Source organism: Clytia hemisphaerica, unplaced genomic scaffold (assembly GCF_902728285.1).
Source record: "Clytia hemisphaerica strain Z4C2 unplaced genomic scaffold, Clytia hemisphaerica genome assembly, whole genome shotgun sequence".
Taxonomy (NCBI): domain Eukaryota; kingdom Metazoa; phylum Cnidaria; class Hydrozoa; order Leptothecata; family Clytiidae; genus Clytia; species Clytia hemisphaerica.
The window spans coordinates 123,431-144,870 of NW_027103378.1; the positions used below are offsets into that span (position 1 = coordinate 123,431).

The 21,440-nt window shown below is 35.5% G+C and overlaps 2 protein-coding genes across 2 annotated transcripts; both read right to left on the minus strand.

Annotated features, from left to right (window-relative positions):
* Window positions 1–3,250: 3,250 nt before the first annotated feature.
* On the minus strand, window positions 3,251–9,178 carry LOC136824736 (epithelial membrane protein 1-like). Its single transcript, XM_067080709.1, has 3 exons — window positions 8,877–9,178; window positions 4,912–5,046; window positions 3,251–3,652 (listed from the first exon to the last, which is right to left on the minus strand). The coding sequence occupies exons 1-3, from the start codon at window positions 9,088–9,090 to the stop codon at window positions 3,459–3,461; spliced, it is 543 nt and encodes a 180-aa protein (XP_066936810.1). The 5' UTR covers window positions 9,091–9,178; the 3' UTR covers window positions 3,251–3,458.
* Window positions 9,179–13,614: 4,436 nt separating this feature from the next.
* Window positions 13,615–15,490, minus strand: LOC136824679 (uncharacterized). The gene is made up of 2 exons (XM_067080670.1): window positions 15,369–15,490; window positions 13,615–15,250 (listed from the first exon to the last, which is right to left on the minus strand). The coding sequence occupies exons 1-2, from the start codon at window positions 15,488–15,490 to the stop codon at window positions 13,615–13,617; spliced, it is 1,758 nt and encodes a 585-aa protein (XP_066936771.1).
* Window positions 15,491–21,440: the final 5,950 nt, after the last annotated feature.

Consider the following 21,440-nt stretch of genomic DNA (forward strand, 5'->3'; position numbering starts at 1 on the left):
TTTTTTTGTCAGTGGAAACCCCAAAAGATCGTTATTTGCTTTTCAGTTGTTTATATCAGTAGGAAACCCCTCTAAAGGAGTAAATTCAGACAGTTTTTCTTGAACTGTTATAATACTGCACATAACGCCATTTTTTTCGCAGTACCTTCTTGGCCAAGTTGTTCCCTAGCCTAGCGACTTCAGACGACGCCGAATTCAATGGTCAACAATGAGAAAACAGCGAGCGGCAGCGGCGATTCTTATCCTCTTTTCCCAAATCTCTGATAGGACCCATTTTCAGATTAAATTTAAGAAAAACTGAAATAATACACGTGCAGGAACTTATAAACCGTAAGGAGCAAGGGTTGAAGGAGTTAAATTTCTTGAAATTAAAAAAACATATTTTTTGATTGACAGTCTCCCCCGAGTTGCACAGTCAACCAAAGTATCGGTTGAAATTATGCACCAATCTCCCAGTGACCTTTAGCCTGGTTAACCAAGCCAGTTTTTGCAAGGCTAAGATACGGCTGACGAATTATCAAAGTTGATCATGGATCATTCACTCCGTTGATATTTTCCATGAATGGTGGAATGGGTGTAGAGGCTGAGCACTTCTTTGGAGCGCTAGCTAATCTACTAGCTGATAAGACAGATTCTCACGCGTCTCAAACCAAAAATTGGATCAGAACAAAAATTTCGTTTGCTTTAACGAGATCAGTCGTAACATGTATTCGCGGCACATGAACACTTAAACCAAACCTTAGGTTTGATGAGATTGATTTATTAAATAACAATATTTTGAAATGTTAGCTTTTCATAGATTTTAGTACTTAATTTTTTCACCGTATTTACCATTGCTTTTGTTTATGCTTTTGAGTTTGGCATGACCCGCTAGGTTGTGCTATTTCGACAGTTTTGTTTGTGTCGTGATTTCAATTGTTTTATTATTTAACTTTGAATTTCCTAGCTCTACGTATTTTAAGCAATTTTTATATTGCAACGTTTTAATTTAATATTTAATTACTATTAAAAAAAAAAAAATTATTTATTATTATTTTCAAAAAAGATTATAGCGTTATCGGCGCTGAATCAATCTGGCTTAGATTTGTTTCATTGTACCTAATCATCGGAAACAAACGGCTCCTAAGTTGCAATGGGAAAAAGTGATTAATTTTGTGTGCACTCATGGGAATATTTAAGTTCATAAAAAACTGAATAAAAATATGTTGCATTTTTAGCAACTTTATTGTGAGATAATAGCTTTGTTGATCAAAAAAAGAAAAAGCTTTCCCTCATAAAATTATCGATAAATTTCAAAATGAATTCTATATTACGATTAGGTAACCTTTTAATTAATCATCCATCAGAATTTGAAAGCCCCCTCCCTTTTAGACATAAAGATTTTTAGTGAAGAAATTTTCAAGGAAAATGTGCTGTGTTTGCCCAAAAATACATTGATATGAAATCATAGAACTATTGTAACCTTACTTTGAGAAAAATATTTTTGTATCACGTTTGAACAAGAACTTTTTGCATAATATGTTTATTTCAATCAGGATAACATTCTCACTTCTGTTCTTATAAATTTATATTTCGGATTTTTTTGCTTCCAATGATGGTACATCAAAGAAAAGCCGCTTTGAATAGATTTATAAAAGATTTCAACGACCATTTAGGTCATTACCGAGACGTTTTCTCTCCATCTACAGGGTGTCCCTAATTAAAGTATCGAGTCGAAACACAACTATGAGTAGAAAGTTTTATGTGCGTGTTCACAAAATTGTATTTTAAGCTCTCCCTCTTTTTTCTTTGTCATTACGATTAATTTATACGTTGTAAATACCTTTTGTAATAAGCCTGTGTGATGGAGAACGTTCTTATATTTTAGCGATAACACACACAAACTTTTCTACTCAATCGCATGTTCAAACTCGATACTTTAATTAGGGACACCCTGTATATCTTTATTACCTTCATGGATTTCTAGGCTAAGTGATCTTGGTGAAGTATCTTTAAACAGTAGAGATGAAATAACTTAATGCTAATGGAAACGGGAAACATCCAGATTTCGTTCAAATATTTTGCCTTTGCTCTGTTGTAAAAAGACTTACGTCTCGTTAAGATTACTTTCAATGAATAATTTAGCGGGAAGGTTTCCCCCAGTTTGGAGGGTACCCTCGCTTGTTGTAAAAAGAGCACTTAACATACCCCCAAAAAGTACGAACATTCTTAAACTTAGAATTAAAACTTTCGAACAACAAAAATTAAAATCTTCATAACACCCCTGTCTCAATGGGGATAAAAGTTCTTATTGAAATCCCAATGGGGATAGAAATTTTATTGTCTCAAGGTTGAAAATTCCAGTGGGGATGGTTTTGAAGTACAATTTTTAAATATTGAATTTCAAATGAGAAAGAAATAAAAGACAATTTCCCAGTTGGGCTGAAATTCCAGAGTATTTTTTCATTTGGGAGGGGTTTAGTGCCTTCCAGGCTATATTCTAAGTCTTAAATTTAATGAGAACGAGAACGAGAACGAAGTTTTTGCCAAATTTTTCAGTGGGGCTGGGTCCCAGCGGGTCTGTGACACAGGGATGTTTCATATCTCAACAGAATGTATGTCAGAACTAAATAGAAGAAAAAATATGAACATTTTGTATATCTTACAAGACTTGTTGGAACTAAGTTTGACAATAATTTGAACAAAATTCCGATCTTTCAATAGGTAAAAATTTAAATTTTTTTACTTTTCATACCCTTAGTGGGACAGAGATCTAATGTTTTGGTTTCTCCAACTCTTTCAGGGAATTGATATTAATTTTTTCATCGAAATTAAAATATCTTAACTTGTTAAAATCACCTTAAAATATATTAGTAAATTTGTTATTGTTTGAAATATAAACTGAAATTAAAAATATTTTTTTGAAATTGAGTTAAATCTGAATTAAAATAATAACCAGGATTTTAAATTATTGATAAATATTGGTATGGTAAAAAAAATTAGGTGCAAATAATATCGAATTCGATGCATTCACTGCCAAACCTTTTTCAGAAACAGATAATTGGACCTCTTAAGATTTTATCGAAGGTTTGAAAGCAGTGCTTTAAACACCTTCATACTGTATACCAATCAACACAAAATTCGACGTAAATTTCATAAATTACGTCACAAACATAACTTGCTTCGTATTCAAACAATTACCATGGTGATTATGCCCCTTGAGACATTAAATTATTTTTATAAATAGAAAATAGTTTTAATAAAATCCGCTGGGAGTTAAACACCTTGTCAATAATTTCAAAACGAGGCAAGTGATGTTCGTGACGTAATTTATGAAAAGGTCTATTGGGCTTATAAATTTCAAAAAAAAAAATGCAATAAAAACGCAAGCAAAAGTTTCCATATCAAAAGTTACCCTTTGCAATACTACTGGTATTTTGAGTACACTCGTAGTTGCCAGCGAATGTGTCAAAACCACTTTACTCATGCTGGAAAGTTGGTCTTTCACCAATACAATCATCAAGGAAGGCAATAACGCACGCCACAATGGTTAACAACCATGTAATCCAACTTACTATGAAAGACCACGCAAAATACCCTTCTTCGATATTCCGCTTGAAAGGTATTCCAGATTTTCCCGCGTAAATTGATAAGCCAATCATAATGAATATAGCTAGAATGGAGAAAATATTACAATCATTACATCCCCTTCTCACAGACCAGGTGGGATTTCATCGGCAAGTGAGGGTAAAAATAATGGACTAAAACTCAATGGGTATTGATATATTGATATGGATGGAAATTCGAATTCCATTGTTTTTGAGCCAGAAAATAGCACAACAGTGAAGATTTGATTATCTGATTATTTTCAGTGGTGACAAAAATTAGAGTATAATTTTCCACTAGGAACGATATTTTAGCCAATTTTCCCAGTGGAAAGGGTTCTCAGTGGGTCAGTGAGAAAGGGGTGTATCATTACCACCATACTAGGCTGCACGCATCTAGGGGATGTGCATCGTGTATAAAATTCTCGTCCGAGAGTTACACCCGTCTCTTGTTTTTTGAGTTTCAGAAACTTGATTAGCTTGATTAGTGTATGCTTTATACGGGAGACCTTTAAATTTGAATAAATTTTTTTTTAGGTTAATACAATTATTTGATTTCTGAAAATTGAAAAAAGTTACTCTTATATCAAAACATATCAGAGGGGGTGCGTACATCCTACCGTCACCACCAGTAAATAATACAGTTGAATCTCGCTAACTCGAACCGAGAAATTTATTTGCTCCTTACAAAGATATTTGAATCAAAGAAAGTGTTAAGAAAGTTTCTCCTTAACGTGAACTGGAAACAAGTTTGAATTATAGAAAGATTCGAATAGTAGAATTTCGAATAAGCGAAAGTTTACTGTGTATACCTCATTCTAGTAAAGAAACGAAGCACTATTAACTGATTTTGAAGACGCAAGATGATTAAGATAGCTTTTTTCTAAGCTCGATATAATTTTGACTCGAGTAGCCAAACAAATTCATATAAAAATCATTGACAAATAAGTTGATTAAATCCAGCGTTCACACGTTTTTTTATCCAACAGTTTTGAAGCCTTCTCTACCTTTTGAGTTTTAAGCCTAAAAATGTTCTCAAAACATATTCATATTTTTTTCATTTTTTGATTACTTTTGTCCATTTTTCTAAGAAATCGGATGTTTAAGGTCTGCAAAGCCTTAAACTGTTCTTAGCCTGTTCTTAACTAGTCTGATTCGCAGACCTATACTTCCTTCTATGAGAAACTTTTTCGCTAGAGGATGAGCAGAAGCCTAGTTCTTAACATTATGGTAACCGAAGTCTAGTATTTTTATATAATTTATTCTTATAAAAACGTGTACTTGGATGTTATGGATGTTAAATGGACATAAAAACAACGTCACTTACCATTCACGAGTAGAGTATAACCAACGATGTGATAGCAAATATCTTCTCTCAACAGGCCCATCAAAGCAACTAGCATCGCAACAAAGTTGGCAACTATACCCAAAATCATAAATGCTCGGACTGCTCTTAGCCAGTCTAAAAGGAGAAAAAGGTACCAGAAATTAAAATCCTTTACGGAAAATGTGAGGGACGATCCCATGCAAAGTGCCTCGGCGTTGAACCAAAATTTGTAAAAAACATCTGGCTCTGTAAACTCTGCAGGCAAGACGCTTTACCTAATTTTGAAACTGAGGATAAACTACCTATTGGTAAAGACATAAGTCATCTAAAATCCTATTTTAAACATCTCAACTCAAAATCTAATCATTTTTCTAACTTTGATTCTCAAGTCGACGATCAAGAAGACGATATAACTTATGACGATCATGTATCTCACTTTAATTGCAAATATTATAGTACTCAAGAATTTTCTTCTCTGCCTCTTAAGAAAAAATCTTTTTCTGCTTTCCATCTAAATATCTGTTCTTTGGAAAAAACACCATGACAATCTTACAACTTTACTTTCTGATCTTAATCATAATTTCAGTATTCTCGGTATCACTGAGACAAGGCTCCATTCTAAAATTGAAGATACCGAACTTTCCATCAGTGGCTTCAATACTTTTGATACTCCAGCAGTCTCACTGCTGGGGGTACTGCCCTTTTTATTTCTAAATCTCTTAAAGGCAAACCTCGTGAGGATCTTCAAATTTTTATTAATTCTAACAGCGGCAATCTTGAATCCACCTTTGCTGAGATTGTTTTGAAGAATCGAAAAAACTTCATCGTTGGTTGTATCTACAAACATCCTCTTCTCGATGTTGATCTTTTTAATAAAAATTTTTTATCTCCTTTATTGAAGAAAGCCTGCCAAGAAAATAAAAATCTTATCTTATTAGGTGATTTCAACATCGATCTTTTAACTTGTGACACTGACCTTTCTCACTCTGCGTTTCTCGACAATCTCGGTGCCTACCAAATGCTACCAACAATCACCTTGCCAACAAGAATTAAAACTCTAATAACCTTCGTAAACTTTGGCAAGGTGTCCGGGAAGTCATATCTTCTTCGAATTCTAGGTCTAGTATTTCTCTCAACATCAATGACTCTCTTTCTTCATGCCCTCAAGAAGTCTCAGAAGGCTTCAATGATTTCTTCTCAACGATTGCTGGTAAGATACGATCAAAAAACCCTTTCACACGTCATCACTTTTCTGAATGGCTATCAAATGAACGTCGAAATCCTAATAACTTTCTCATCTCGCCAGTCTCCAAACTCGAACTCTCTAAAGTTTTAATGTCCTTGAGTGAGAACAAAGCTTCTGGTCCCAATAGCATCCCTTATCGTATTATTTCTTCTAACCTAAATAGTCTGTCTTCGATCTTCACTGGCATCATCAATCTTTCTTTTTTTACTGGTGTTTTTCCAAGTCAACTCAAAGAAGCGAAAGTCATTCCGATCTTCAAAAACAAAGGATCTCCTTTTGATGCTGAAAATTACAGACCCATTTCACTTCTTTCAAACATCGACAAAATTTTTCAAAAACTTATGCACAAACGACTGATAAATTTTCTTGATCAGACAAATTCCATATATTCTTTACAATTCGGTTTTCGCTCTGGACATTCTACTGAGACAGCCCTTCTTTACTGTGTTAACCAAATCTCAAGTGCCTTGGATGAAGGTGATTTCGGTTGTTCCATCTTTATTGATCTGCAAAAAGCTTTTGACACTGTCGACCATTCCATCTTACTAGCTAAACTAGATTTCTATGGCATTCGGGGAAAATCTCTTGACTGGTTTCGTTCTTTTCTAACTGACAGATCACAGTTTGTTTCAGTTTCAGGTAAAAATTCTACATCTAGACGCATGCAACATGGTGTCCCCCAGGGTTCTGTTCTTGGCCCCCTTCTTTTCCTTCTTTATGTGAACGATCTTCATACTGCTCTTCGATATTCTCTTGTCAACCTGTTTGCTGATGATACTATGCTCTTTCTGAGAGATGAATCTTTAAAACCTATAGCTAAACGAGCAAATATCGACCTTAAGCTTCTCATGAACTGGCTGAAGGCGAACAAGATCTCGTTAAACGTTGGTAAGACTGAACTTATGATCTTTCGTCCGATTCGAAAGAAGATCAACTATGACTTAAAAATCAAAGTCAATGGACGCAAACTCATACCAAGCAAAGTTGTCAAGTATTTGGGTGTATATCTGGATGAACATTTGAACTGGAAACACCATATAAACTTTGTTTGTAATAAATTAAAGAGAGCTAATGGAGCTCTCAGTAAACTTAGGCATTATGTCGACAAGAAAACATTAACATCATTATATTATTCTATTTCTCAATGTCATCTTTCTTACGCAGCCCAAATATGGGGTCAACGGCAGACAATCTATGCTCGCAGGGTCCACATTCTTCAAAAACGAGCTCTTCGGATTATGACTTTCTCTGACTTTCGTGCACATTCATCTCCTTTATTTTTAGAATTCAAGATTCTTCGCTTTTTCGATTTTGTCAAATATCTAAATATTATCTTTCTTTTCAAGCACTTAAAAAACAAACTTCCTACTCCTTTATTGCAAAGTCTCGAGTATAAGCGATTAAATGATACTGATCGTCATGAAGTTATCCGTTCTAAGTCCGGACTTTTAAAAATACCCGAAGTAAAAACAGTGACTTATGGCAATTACTCAGTTTTATACCAATCAATTCTTGCTTGGAATGAAATTCAACATTTCTTAACATTTGATGACAACTCCACAATTGCATTGGATCGTCTTAAGGACTTTCTTAAGTTATACTTTTTGTCTTCGTATACTTAGCTCTCGTTACAGTTTGTCTTCTTAGTTATTTGGTTATTTGAGTTGGTTATTTTATTTTTAAACTTTGTTTTTTTAAAGCATTTTTACGAAAAATTTCTTGTCAATTTCTACTTAAAATAAGACCTTTAAAATTATTCAATCTTGTAACTATATCGTGCGGCCACCTCCTTAGTTTAGCTTTTTTGTCTATGAGTGTGGTCGCTCGTCTCGCTTATTAGGACAAATAAATCATTTACTTACTTACTTACTTACTTACTTACTTACACCTGCTATTCCTCTATTGGTATTATGTCTCTATCCCCATTTTTATTATTGATCAACAAAGGAAAACTCGTAGCCTGCCCCCCTGAATTATTATCACATCAGTTAATTGCACGATGCAAGAAAACGACTTCTTGAAAATTTTGATGTTGATGGAAAAAGCATCTTCACTTCCTCAATCACTTTTACACAAAAAAAACTAAACCAAATTCTTTAAATTTGTTAAAGTTATTATTATGATTATGATGAGGTTCGCGGTTCCACTACGTGCATCTGTCAAAATCGAAAAGTTTATGTAGGTTGCTAGGTGTCGTTGAGATTGAAAACTCTCGAAACCATAAAATTATTCTTTTTTCTCCATTAACAGTGTGAAAAACCTTTCCAGTTTTTACCTCTGACCTGATCTTCGTCTTAGCAAATCAAATTTTCCATTCATCCAAACTTTGATAAATTTAAAGAATTTGGTTTAGTTTTTTCGTGTAAAAGTGATTGTGGAAACGAGAGTGAAAATGCTTTTTCCATCAACGTCAAAATATTCAAGAAGTCGTTTTCTTGCATCGTGCAATTAACTGATGTGATATTATACGGCTGCGACTAACATCGAGAATTATTGTAGATGAAGAAAAGGCTACACTAAGGTATCGAATAAACACTGTCCTCGTTCTTATTAGGGCCTCCTCGTTATTTATTTTTGAAAATATTTTCAGCTATCACAAGCTGAAAATAACCTGGTTTTAACTTAAAACTACCTTATTTGGGGGAGTTTTTGGAGGAACCCCTTTTTGTTTGGACCTCCTACCATTCGGGAACTTAGAGAACAAGTATATACAACTTACGACCCTCTCGATGGATATGTCCACATAATTCCTTGTGGTCTCTAACATAGCAACCATTCCATATTCCCGAATGGGTCCCTTGAATCACCGACTGGCGATGCAGCGTGTTATGGTATTCGGTTGCATGCCAATAATCCGTGGTCGTACATACTAAATACATAGCAAGTGTAACCACAGTTATGATTGATACGGTCAAGCGTACTGCGAAAACCATTGCTGTCGATGTTGATTCCTTGATACAGTATTATGAGAAAGGTCGCTGCTTTCTTGATATTGTTTACCTTGCTGTGTTATTTTTGCTTGTGTGGAACACATTATCCGAACTCGTGTTTTATATTGTACTTCAATGGTCGTTAAATTGAGATTTCGCTAAATTATGCATGAAGGCAGGCACCTGTTTGGCTGAATATCATTAATCCTTGACAGATCTTCTCTGATTTTGTCATTAAAATCTGATTTTCTTTTGCGTGCAATACATAATTACAGATGCTTTAATTATAGAAATGCTCATTTAGCTTGTTTGATTACTTGCCATTTGTGTGTGCTTCATATGAATTTCTGGCAGCCGAGAACGATATCCACACCCAGCTGGGCACACAGCGTTGTTTTAACGTCCAAATAACGTTATTTGGACGTTATGAATATCACATGGACATTGCTTTGACGTTGTGTGCCGGCATGGAGAGTAGATTCATACAGCTTGAAAAGAAAAAGTAATTATTTCAAACAAGGTCATTATTGAAAATATCTATAAAACAGCATTTAACATAACTTGTGAGAAACCTGGCTATGAACTGGCTTTCATAAGGTCTTGTTCGTCACAGAAAAGCCCCGTGCCAATAAAGCAAAATTAAAATTTTTAGTTGCATGTCAGTCCGGATGGGGGCAAAATGGTCAGATTTTTCCATCTTCCAAATAGTCTCTCTCTCTTTCTCTAAGGGTCAAAATAATCGGAACATTTTAAAGTAGTAGAAGGGTCGTAATAACTCTAGGCATGGCAACCTTCTTAATTAATTTGTAACAATCGTACACTTGGTGTTTTTATCTTTTCTGCTTGCACACAACGTTATTTTAACATTCATCTAACGTTATGTGGACGTTGTGAACATTAGATAAGCGTTGAAAGAACGTTGTGTGTCAGCTGTGAAACGTCCAAAGCACCAAGGATTGTGTTTGAACAAAATTTATGATAAAGTTTAGAAGATGCTATCGTCTACACAAGATCACTAAAAAGGGAATAGTTTAGGAAGCGGGAAAAATTTGCAAAAAATAGTTTAGCCTGAAGTAAGCGGGCATGGTTTTCCAACGGTTCCGGTGGCTGGTCAGAAGACAACATGAGAGTGACTGTATTCAATTCATTGTATTAATAAATCGTTTTCATTTCTTAGAGCCGGGGATTGGCAGTTAGGCAAAATGATCCACTGTTATTGTTAAAATGTGACGTTGGACACAACAGTATTTTTATTTAAACAGTATCTTTCATTGTCATCATATAATTACCATCAAAACATCCTTCTTCCCTTGAAGTCGCTCAGTCTCACTGGGGTCTGTAACTAGGGATCTGGGATCAAGTGACCTGAGCGGTCCGCTTGTGATCCGCATCGCCGAAACTGTTCGTGAGGCTCTCATAGTATGTTAAGGGCGAGACTGTAAGGGTGGACTTGGCAAATACACTGTAAGGGTGGAAATAAAAAAAATCCAGGAAGAATGAAAATTTTAAACGGTAATTCCAGGTTGGGTGTGGTCGGGTATAAAAAAAAAAGGCTTAGGAATGAGTTATTATCAGTAAAAGTCAGAGTTGGAGCTCGAAACAAGCCCTTGTTCTCCAATTTTGCCTTTTTGTAAAATATAAAATTAATGGGAGTTAGAAACAAAAGTTTGGCATGAATCTGGCATGACGGAACTTTGTTATAGTGGGTTCAAATCCCATGAGCAGCGGTATTTCGGAAACTTCTCAAAACACACTCATGACTCAGGAAATATCTTCATGACTGGCAAACTCTACCGGCTGTAAACCTTTTTCAGCAAAAGGCCCGTTCGCGAATTTTCTTCATCTTTGGGCTTATTTCTTATGTTATATATATAGTGAAGATATGTAATATCTGTCATTTTAGAAAGGAATAGTATTGATATATAAACAACTCAAACTGATGAAAAGCGAAAAAAGTGAAGAATTTTTTTTAATGATGTATATTTAAGATTTTTTTGGTATTTTTAATTTTCTAATTTTTACATCATTCCGAAACAGAGGGTAATTTAGCAAAAAGTCAAAGGGAATTTAAATAGTAGTATGTGAAAGAAAAACCTAATCCAGATGAAGACAGAAGAAAAGTAATAGGGGGGGGGGGTTTGTAGGGGTTCGAAATACCGTTTTCCCGTCAAAGTTTTTGCTGAATCCTGGAATCCCGAAAATTGAAAAAATAATAACACCGTCGCACCGGCTTGTACAGGGCAAAAAGTGTACCTAAATACCGTCACCGTCTGATTTTAAAATCCCATTTTCCCGTCTCTTTTTTCGTCAAATCCCGTAATACCGTACTAAAAAAGGGCCAATCCCGTCACACCGTAAAAGTACAACCCCCCCCCTAATAGTGGAGAAACAATGAATTGCAAAAATTTTCTTGATAAACACACCTCCGCACACAATCATTCACACAAGTTCATCAAAATACAAAAACAAACACAAAACACACAAACACAAAACACAACCCGAAGTCCCAAATTTGTGACTGGCATAGTGACTTTCCACGTGTTTAAGGTCCCACACTCAGTCGCCTTCATAAAACATAACAGAAAAAGGAGCCGCCCAGCAGCTTCCAAACAAATAACAGACAACAAACAGACACTACAACAAAATGCAGTACACCCTCCCTACAACAGGGTAAAAAGACACACCGTGTAACAACTATCCCACATACACTACAGGTGACAAACATTTGAAGCAAACAACAACTCACACAAAAATAGAAAAAATCACACAAAAACCGAAAAAAAAACGCAACAAACTATCTAACACAGAATCAGAAGTTGGACGAGATAGTGATTTGTCATACTCATAGTCTAAGAAGGTCAGAATCACATTTCGGCGCCACAGAACCACAAAATTTTTTGTCATCTTTTGGTGCGTTTGATTGTAGGAATTGAGAAATTCGTCACCCGCTCATAACGTTCGTCACTTTCCCCGACATCTTTTTCCCGATAAAACACACGGTGTATGTTACTTGTGTTACTTGTGTAGTTGTTTGAGCATCCTGCTTCAGGTAAGGTTCTTGGTGAACCACCCCTCTGTGTGATCAATCTGTCGAGAGAAAGAGAATCTCAGCAGATATTTTTCATGTCAATTATTGAATTTGAATTAGCTCTCCTGCACCCAGTATATCCATGGATCTGGGGTTCATCTGGGATAGACTTAAGGTGTGTGTCCAGTGCTCTTTGCAATTTATCGATAGAAATGTTTTTGAGGTTTCTGATGCTCTTTGGCATAGCATTAAAAAGTTTTGCACCTTGCACTGCAAGTGTGCTGTCTCTAAATTTTGATGTTTGGTTCTTTGGAATTGACAGTGTACACATCCGGCCCAGCCGGGGGTTTTCAGTGGTTTTGATACCATTTACAGTAGGTACAATCTTTTCCATCACCTTCCAGACATACATTATTCTGTAGCGTTCTCTTCGCCTTTGAAGTGAGTAAATTTTTGTCTGTTTTAGACACTCCCAATAATTGTTTGGGGTGCCTATTATCTTTCGTAAGAAGGACTTTTGAATATCTTCAAGTCTCTGAATGAGACCAACTGCATTTGGGCTCCACAAAACGGAGCAATATTCTAATATTGGTATCACCAATGATTTATATAGTACGATCATACAATTTAAAGATCGTGAAGAAAAAGTTCTCAGGATCCAAGATGTTAAGTTTTTAGCCTTTTCGATTACTGCAGTAATTTGCTTCTGAAATGTGCAATTACTGTCCATCAGGATTCCAAGGTCTTTCACAACATCTTTGTTTTCAATCTCAACACCAGACGGTGATGTATAGCTTGTTTGAGTCTTGATCTCATGGTTCTTTCCATAGCGCAAGAGTTCAAATTTTATATCATTCAGCTTCATATTGTTGTCATCCGTCCATTTATATATTCTCTCAAGATCATTTTGAAGTAGGACAGCATCTTCTAGAGTTTTGACTTCCTTTGTGGCGCGAGTGTCATCAGCGAAGGATTTGAGAAAGCTGTGCACCACTTCCTTGTCAATATCCCCAATCAATATGAAGAAAATCAAAGGTCCCAAAACACTACCTTGAGGGACTCCTGAAATGACCTGTTGTGATTCAGAAGTGACACCATTCACTAGCACTGATTGTTTTCTCTCTGTTAGGAAGGACTTTAGCCACTGTAATAATTTTCCATCTATTCCTAGTTTCTTTATTTTTCGTAGGACAATTGAATGGTCTACTTTGTCAAAAGCCTTTGAAAAATCTAGGTACACAACATCCGCATTAGCATCTTCGTCCAATATATTTAGTATCAGGTCATATTGTTCCAAAAGCTGACTCAAACATGAACGCCCGCTTCTGAATCCATGTTGATTGGGATTGAACAGATTATTTTCATCCATGTGCTTTACAATATGTGCTCTGAGTACTTTTTCAAATATCTTGATGACATGGGATGTTAGGGCTACTGGTCTATAATTTGATGCCAGTGATCTGCTACCTCCTTTGTAGATTGGTGTGATTGTGCATCTTTTAAGTTCGTCTGGGACAATCCCTTTGTCCAAACTTTGTCTCCATTAAATCATCTTCTGTAACTTGTAGATCTGGAATGATATCTAAGTTGACTTCATCATTTTCACTCTGCATTATATCGAATGGTTTTGGTGCACTGAAGACGGAAACATATTGTCTTGACAGAATTTCAGCCATTTCTTTGCTTCGTTGCGTCAATTCACCATTTGTGTTCAGCAGAGGGCCAATTTTCGTTTTTATCTTTGCTTTCTTTCTCGCATAAGCAAAGAAATATTTTGAGTTTTTCTTTATGGAATTGATTGCTATATTTTCAACATAACACTTGGAATCCCTAAATGATTTTTGTAAGTCCTTTTCAATTGTCAAAAGTTCCTTTGTTATTTTACTCTTCTTTGATTGGGACGTGCATTTTAAAAATTGCTTTGTAATTTTTCTTCTTCTTTTCGTAAGAGAGCGGCGATATCTTTCAACTTTTGATTTCTTCCTGGTATCTTTGGTTGTTCTGACTGGTATTCGTCCTCTGCATACGTCCAAACATATTTGATTGATACTTTCAAGAATTTCTTGTGGATCATCACTGTTAAGTTTTACATCCCAGTAAATTTGATTCAAATCTTCTTTTATCTTATTCCAATCAATTTCATCTGAGAAGAAATTCAAAGCGTTGAATTTGGAACGTGGTTCTGGTTTATCATCATCATTAGCAAAATTTTGAACTTTGAGCCTAGTTGATACCATAACAATACTGTGATGTGAAGTGCTTTGTAACACTGGTAAAATTGAGTAGTCATGTATAAGATCTTCATTATTTGTGAAGACAAGGTCTAGGGTGTTCCCATCTTTGTGTGTGGGTTGATTGACATATTGGGACATGAACAATCGATTTAGATCATTCAGCATTGGTCTTTCTTCCATAGAGCATCCAGTTTTGGGTAGTCCATCAGGCCATGTTGACTTTGGAATATTGAAATCGCCACCAAAAATTATGTTTGGGACAGGTTCTAAGGCGGAAAGGGCTTGTTTCGCACCTTTGAGCGGTGTAAGAAGGTCTTTAGCTGTTGATGGATTTCCATTACTCTTGTCGTCAGGCTGTCTATATATTACAAGCATAGCCAAGTTTTCAGTCTTTGAGTAAACACAAAGGAGTTGTACACTTGGTGATTTATGGGAGTAGATTATTTCACATGAAGCAGCTATATCATCTCTTATGTAGAAGCAGACTCCTCCAGTTGCTCTCCCTCTTGATTTTTTCTTGCGTGATGAATCACATTTGAACAAAGTATAACCTTCTACTTTTAGTTCTGCATCTTTATGGTTGTTGAACCATGTTTCTGATAGGCCAACAAACAGTAAACTTTTATGACATATGTTATTTTCGATAAAAGGAACTTTGCTTGGTACAGTTTGCGGACACAGTCCTTGTACATTAAAAAAAGCAAAGTTGTTGATTATTGGAACTGAATTGGATTGAAGTTTGCTTGGTGAGGAATTTGCCTGATAATCGGTATAGTTGGCATAGGAAACTGGGGTATTTGAGAGGTTTGCGTCTGCTGAAGGTGATGAAGATGATTCTCGATCGAGGTGATCTTTTTGTCCAGTGTCTCCATGATTTCCTCCTTCATCAGACGGACAATCTCTAAAAAATGATCTGGTTCAGAGGATTTGATCTCATCATCTTTTTCTGCCAATAGCTTGCTGTTGTTGTGAGTTACTGTGTTTTTAACCATAATGGGTTCTCTTCTGGTTCCCTTCACATGAACAAAACGGCAGGATGTTGCGAAACATTCTCCTTTTCGTATTGAGTCGAAGCACATTTTGGGATGGAAATCTTTACATTTTTTTCCAAGATTGCATCCTCTTTGTTTATTTGTGCCATGTTGAGTAAATTTTCGGCACATTTTTAGGTGCGCAAATTTGCATTCTTTTCCTTTGAATCCATACTTGCAATTGCCATTCTTGTAGAAACGACAAGTTCTATTACTGCTTCCAAAATCATCTTGTTAATTCTGGTTTTTTGTTTCTCTTGTATTAATCTCTTTATCCTTAGCATCTTGAGTTGACAGCAGGACAACATCTTCAGTGTCTGTCTCTAATAATTCTGTTGGTCTGTCTTGACTTGGGATAGATGGTGCAGCATCTTTAGTGACTTTTTTATTTTTCCTTTTATTGTCACCGTCACTGTCACTTGGGATTGTGTTAGGTTGACAAGCATGACAAATGTAGAACATACCAGGTAGATTTAGAGGGTTATATAAGCTTTTGAAGAGTTCAGCGTCGGTGTCCTCAACAATATCGGTGTTGTTTGTGGGAATCGTAGCAAGATTTAACCAACATGGTTTGTGTACACCTTGACCACAAATGGCATATTCAAGGATCGGGAGCTCCATAAGACCAATTTTATATCTTCTGTTGCAGATGGAGCAATTATCCGGTAAGAGGTTTTGTATCTTGCAGATGATCAGATGAGAAAATGATCTTTTGGTTTTTTCATTATATTTTGGCACTTTCAAGAAGTTTGCAGTTTCTTTCAGGGTGTCAAGTTTTTCTTTGTACATGTCATTTTCAATATCTAGTACACTTTTGCCATATTGATACTTCCGCAAACAGAATTTTACATAATTCAAGGAGGCATAAAAGCAAAGTTCTGCTATTAGATCCTCAGTTTCCAATTCTTTGGTACATTTTTGGGACTGATCACCCTCAGGGGAATTATCACTTTGATCCATGATAAATGGAGTGCAGGAGAGTATAAAAGCAAAAGTAATTGAGAAATGTACTTCCTTTATTGTATTACAATGAAGAATCTTGTCACATTTGTAAATAGTATTAGTCACTTAGCTGAATGGCTGCACTGTGGGATGAGTGCAGCCTGATGTTGAAGCGTCAGAGTTTATTCGATGAGGTGGTCTTCAGACTTTACATACAAACAAGCCAAGGCAGGCAGGATTGATTGTTGTTGATATCCACCAGTTGTAGCTCGCCAAACATTTGATTTTGACTTTTGCTTCTGTAATTTTTCCTTTTAGTTTTTATTTTTCACTGAAAAATACTGGACTCTCCCACGTGTTTCCACACAGGTTCAGCCTTATTCACTAATTCTTAATGGAGTGAATTTTTTTATCTGTGACAACCCTTCAGACTACCCTGATTATCAGAGGTCAAGTTTTCAAAGAGAAAATATTAACCTCTGAGGACGAGGTTGGGTTTTCTAATCGGAAGGCGCTGCATTGCAAAACGTTCGAAAGTTGTCAATCGAATTTATTCGCGCTGTGATACTCACGGTACCTTCAGACCTGTCCGTATATTTTCCGGTTTTTCCAAAAAAAGGTAGGCCAGTTTCCGTAGTTTGTTTATGTTTCGTGATTTCTCTTTTTCCTTCCAGCGTGGGCACTGACCTTTATATACCCTTATATAAAGGTCAGTGAGCGTGGGCTGTTTTCAAAACAAAGATGGCGGTGCAAGTTGCTACGGTTTCAAATGTTTGTTTTACTTTTTTCCTTTTATTTTGTTTTGATTTTCATATTATTTTTCTACTTTCGATCATGAACAGCTTATCCATTATTAATCTTCGAATTGAAAAATCAATCCTATTCATTATTTTTCCGTTAGAATAACCTCCCGAATGTACAACACCAGACACAGCTTTTAATTTACTGTTTACTGGCATGGCGGCATAATAAAGTTTCTACAAAAAATATTTATAGCTAATTCTTTTAATGTTTTTACTATCGGAAGTAATTTTATAATGAGAAGTGGAATGATAAGCTAATGGATATGGTTGATAGCAAGGGAGAATACATGGCTGTTTCATATCATTCTGTCATTGATCATGGCGGCCGGTGTTATGTTGCAAAAAAGCAGGGCAGGGCCAGGCCCAGGGGCAGGGGGTAGCAATGGACTTTTCCAAAAAAAATTGTTGTACAGTACAGGCCAGATGGTACCAATTGAACATTTGATTGTGATCCAAGTAATCGATAATAGTCATCTGACCACCTATCCATTTTATTAGTGATCGAATACCGTGAGTTGTCCTAAACCCGGACAGCGCTGCCTAAATCCGACCCCCCAAATAACAATGGGGATCCAAACTATAAAGTATACTTATAAACAGTTAGCCACACTAGCGTCCCGCCAAAATACGTATCAAAGATTAATGCTGCGAAAGCGCTATATCGTTTACTTGACTCTCAAGCAAAAAAATTTGCTGCAAAACTTCTAAAGGGATTCATGAAAAAATAACCCGGCGCTTTTTAATGAAATTAACATTTTCAAAAACTTTGAGAAATTGCCTAAAATTTGTGCCATAGATGAAAAAATTTGAGCCAAGCCAACCTTGAAAACTAATTTGAAGATCAACTTCCCAAGAAAAAGATCAACGGGGGAGGCGGAACCCACCTAGACCCGCGCACTGCCGGATAGGCTATTTCCCAGAAATTTTGCCGGACCTCAAACAATGACCGATTTACATGTCCGTAATTGTTTTACTTTAGCGTATAAACAAGGCCTTAAAAATCGAAGCGCTGTCTCGGGAATTGAATGACAAATTTTAGTTGGTTGATTTTGGCTGCTGCATGTTTTATTTTGTTTCCAACTTTTAGTTTTAATTATTATTGTCTTGCGAACTTGATTCAGGTAACTCCCATCCTTGTTGTTGAAATGTATCCTGTAGATGACTGATGTTGTTTTTTCTGAAAGCTAGATTTCCTAGTGTGACTAACTGATAAACATCAATATATATATAGTCAAGAAGTATAAAACCTTCAACTACTTAAAATGGAAACAATAAAGACATAACTCACAAAACAAAAAGACAATATAAATACAACAAAAATCTAGAATGAACATTCACAGAAAATCAATCAGGTTGGAATTGAAAAGGAAAAAATTATGACATAGACATCCATCAATTAGTTAAAAAAATATTTCAAGAAAACACATTATCTGTTCCTCAGTTTTCGACCTACACAGGATTTCGGCCATTTGTGAAAATATCCTCCTATATGATGGAAATAGGGTTGTGTAGGTAGGCCAAGCAGTGTTAGCTAGACACCACCACAGATAAAAAGACGTAAAAAGATGTGTTTAGTGAAAGTATGAAATATATATATAGTGAAGATATGTAATATCTGTCATTTTAGAAAAAGAAAAGTATTGATATATAAATAACTCAAACTGATAAAAACGAAAAAAGTTAAGAATATTTTTTGAATATTCTTTGAATTATATAGTCAAAGAAGTATTGAACCTTCAACTATTCAAAAAATGTAACAAACAAAAAGAGACAAAACAATACCAACAAGAGGACACAACAACACAACATGCTCAGGATGAATATTCATAAAATGGAAACCAGGTATGTGATATCAAATGATGACAAAAGATCTAAACTATTTGTACATAATTCTGATGGAGCAGAAAAACAGAAATGGGACAATGGTGTATTCTTCGGAAGTATCTCAAAAGCAAAAATGCACATCATGATCTAAATCGACCAAGAGGAAAGAAGCAACTCAATGTGAGAAAAAGTAAAATTAAACACAAATAAAAGTGACTCAATATGAATCAATTAAATATATTCAAAGAAAACACAAACTCTGTTCTTCAGTTTTCAACCTACATAGGATTTCGGCCATTTTCGAAAATATCCTCCCAAATGATATAAACAGGGTAATGTAGGTAGGCCTAGCAATGTTGATCAGGCATCACCACAGATGAGGTCGTAAAAATAAATGTGTTTCTTTGAATTATTAAAACGCGCGCAAAAGTATAAAAACAAACTCAAACATAAAACCTACGGACCTGCCGAAGATACCAAAAACTAGCTAGAGAAGTACTACCCACTGGACAAAGTTGCCACATCTTTGACCCGTTCTGCCACTAACGTTGCAGATAATACATTCGAAGGTAAAGAAAAAACACTTGAAATAGACTGCCACCATCTATGACAAGGGAGAAGAAGATTGAAAGGATGGAAAAAAGCATGAGAATTTTTGAAAAGTTGGGTGATAGCCCGGTTCGATGCCTCGTATCCCCGTGGCCGCTCACCGCAAAAGCTGGTGAACGACTGCATTTAAACTGAGTTGAAACCTTGACTAAGATTGAGTTTGCCAACTGTAGCGCCTTGGGCACGCATTCTTTGAATAAATATGTGAGATTTGTCTCTCAAGTCTTCAAATAAAAGAGTGGATCGAGCTATTCTCAAAAACTCACCAACAAACGAAGAATAAAAAATGGATTCTGGCATATTACTGTCAATGTGAGGCATACGAACAATAGAAAAAGGGAAGGCATCACGTTTGTCAAACAACTATATATCAAATATATATCAGATATATATAAAATTAATAACCGCACTGTCATCATTGTGACATTGACAATAAAACAAACAATTTTCAGTCAAGAGGCTTGTACAGTAATCATTCCAACAACTTTCAATCTGTCAATCATTTTCTCAAGCGAAGAGTACGCGAAGCGATTCTAGCTTTAGGATAGTGCCGCAGATCATCAGTGGATAGTATTCAATTATCATTATACCTTTATTTTCTTTCCTAGAACTTTTGCAAAAAAAAGGAAAAATAGAAAAGTTGTATTTTTTACTGCTCTATTCATATACTGAATTTGAAAGATTTTCTATGTGGCGGAATAATATCGCGGAATTTAATTTCGCGAATCAGAGTTTCAAAATGGCAAATTTCGCGGAATTTAATTTCGCGAATGAGCCGATTTTAAAAGTTTCACGGAATTTAATTTCGCGATTGAGAAGAATTTATCAACTTAGATTAACTTTGAAGCATCATGGAGGTGTTAATATTTGTTTATATTTGATAAAAAATACACGTTATAATGCTTAAAAATCAATCGTGTCCATCTTTTTTGGTAATACCTGGTCAAAAACAACAAAATAAAAGAAGAAGAAAAAAAACCAAATTTCGCGGAATTTAATTTCGCGATTTAACAATGTTGGTGTGTTTCGCGGAATTTAATTTCGCGAATTAGACCCAAATTTGCGAAATTGAATTCCGCGAAAATTTCTTCCGCGAAAATTTCTTCTCGCGAAAATTTCTTCCCTTAAGGTATACTGAATAACTGCTATGAGAAATTCTATGTGTATGTTTACAAACATTCCCTCTCCAAGTTGAACAATAAACTATTGCAAGAACTCTCAAAACACAATATCTAACAAGATGGCTATAATTTCAAGATGTCAATTTAATGTGATCAAAAAAGTGCGAGTTGTAAAAATAATTGTAAACCTCTATTATTTTGAATCTGTTGCTCTTGTGTTTAAATTAAAACGTTAATTTAAACATAATAAAAGATTATGTTTTGTATAAGAAGCAATTATTGTTATTTGGTTCAATTGGTTCAGTGTATCAAATCTCTCAGTTTAGTTGACACTTTGGTATCTTCATTGCGTCACAGCTGAAGGTTTGTTTTTATTACGGCATTTTCTACGACCATTTTTGATTTGTTCAATCATTTCGATTATTTTTCGATTACCTTCGATTATATTGAATACCTTCGATTATATTGAATACCTTCGATTGTGTCAAATATCTTCAATTGTGTCAAATATCTTCAATTCTATCAAATATATTTCCTGTAGCAGCGCGTCAAATTAATCTGAAATAAGTTTCTCTCGCCCAATTTAAAACAGACAATTCAAGCGCGCAAAAACCACTTTCATTTTCTCCTGCTTCTACCAATCAGAATGCGCAATATGAGTTTATACTTGAGGAAACCCAGGGCAAAGGCACACAAAATGGCAGGGAAATAAGGGGTTAATCTTATGACTGGCACTTCTTTTTATGCTTTGGTTTTAGGTC

What these genes read in the sequence shown, in the direction of transcription:
- LOC136824679 (XM_067080670.1), bottom strand. Translation starts at nt 15,490, where the DNA reads ATGGCACAAATAAACAAAGAGGATGCAATCTTGGAAAAAAATGTAAAG. An exon ending in CATCCTGCCGTTTTGTTCAT is followed by an intron (nt 15,251 to 15,368) that starts GTGAAGGGAACC and finishes ATCATTTTTTAG; the next exon opens with AGATTGTCCGTCTGATGAAG.
- LOC136824736 (XM_067080709.1), bottom strand. Translation starts at nt 9,090, where the DNA reads ATGGTTTTCGCAGTACGCTTGACCGTATCAATCATAACTGTGGTTACA. An exon ending in ACATATCCATCGAGAGGGTC is followed by an intron (nt 5,047 to 8,876) that starts GTAAGTTGTATA and finishes TTCTCCTTTTAG; the next exon opens with ACTGGCTAAGAGCAGTCCGA. An exon ending in TTATACTCTACTCGTGAATG is followed by an intron (nt 3,653 to 4,911) that starts GTAAGTGACGTT and finishes TCTCCATTCTAG; the next exon opens with CTATATTCATTATGATTGGC.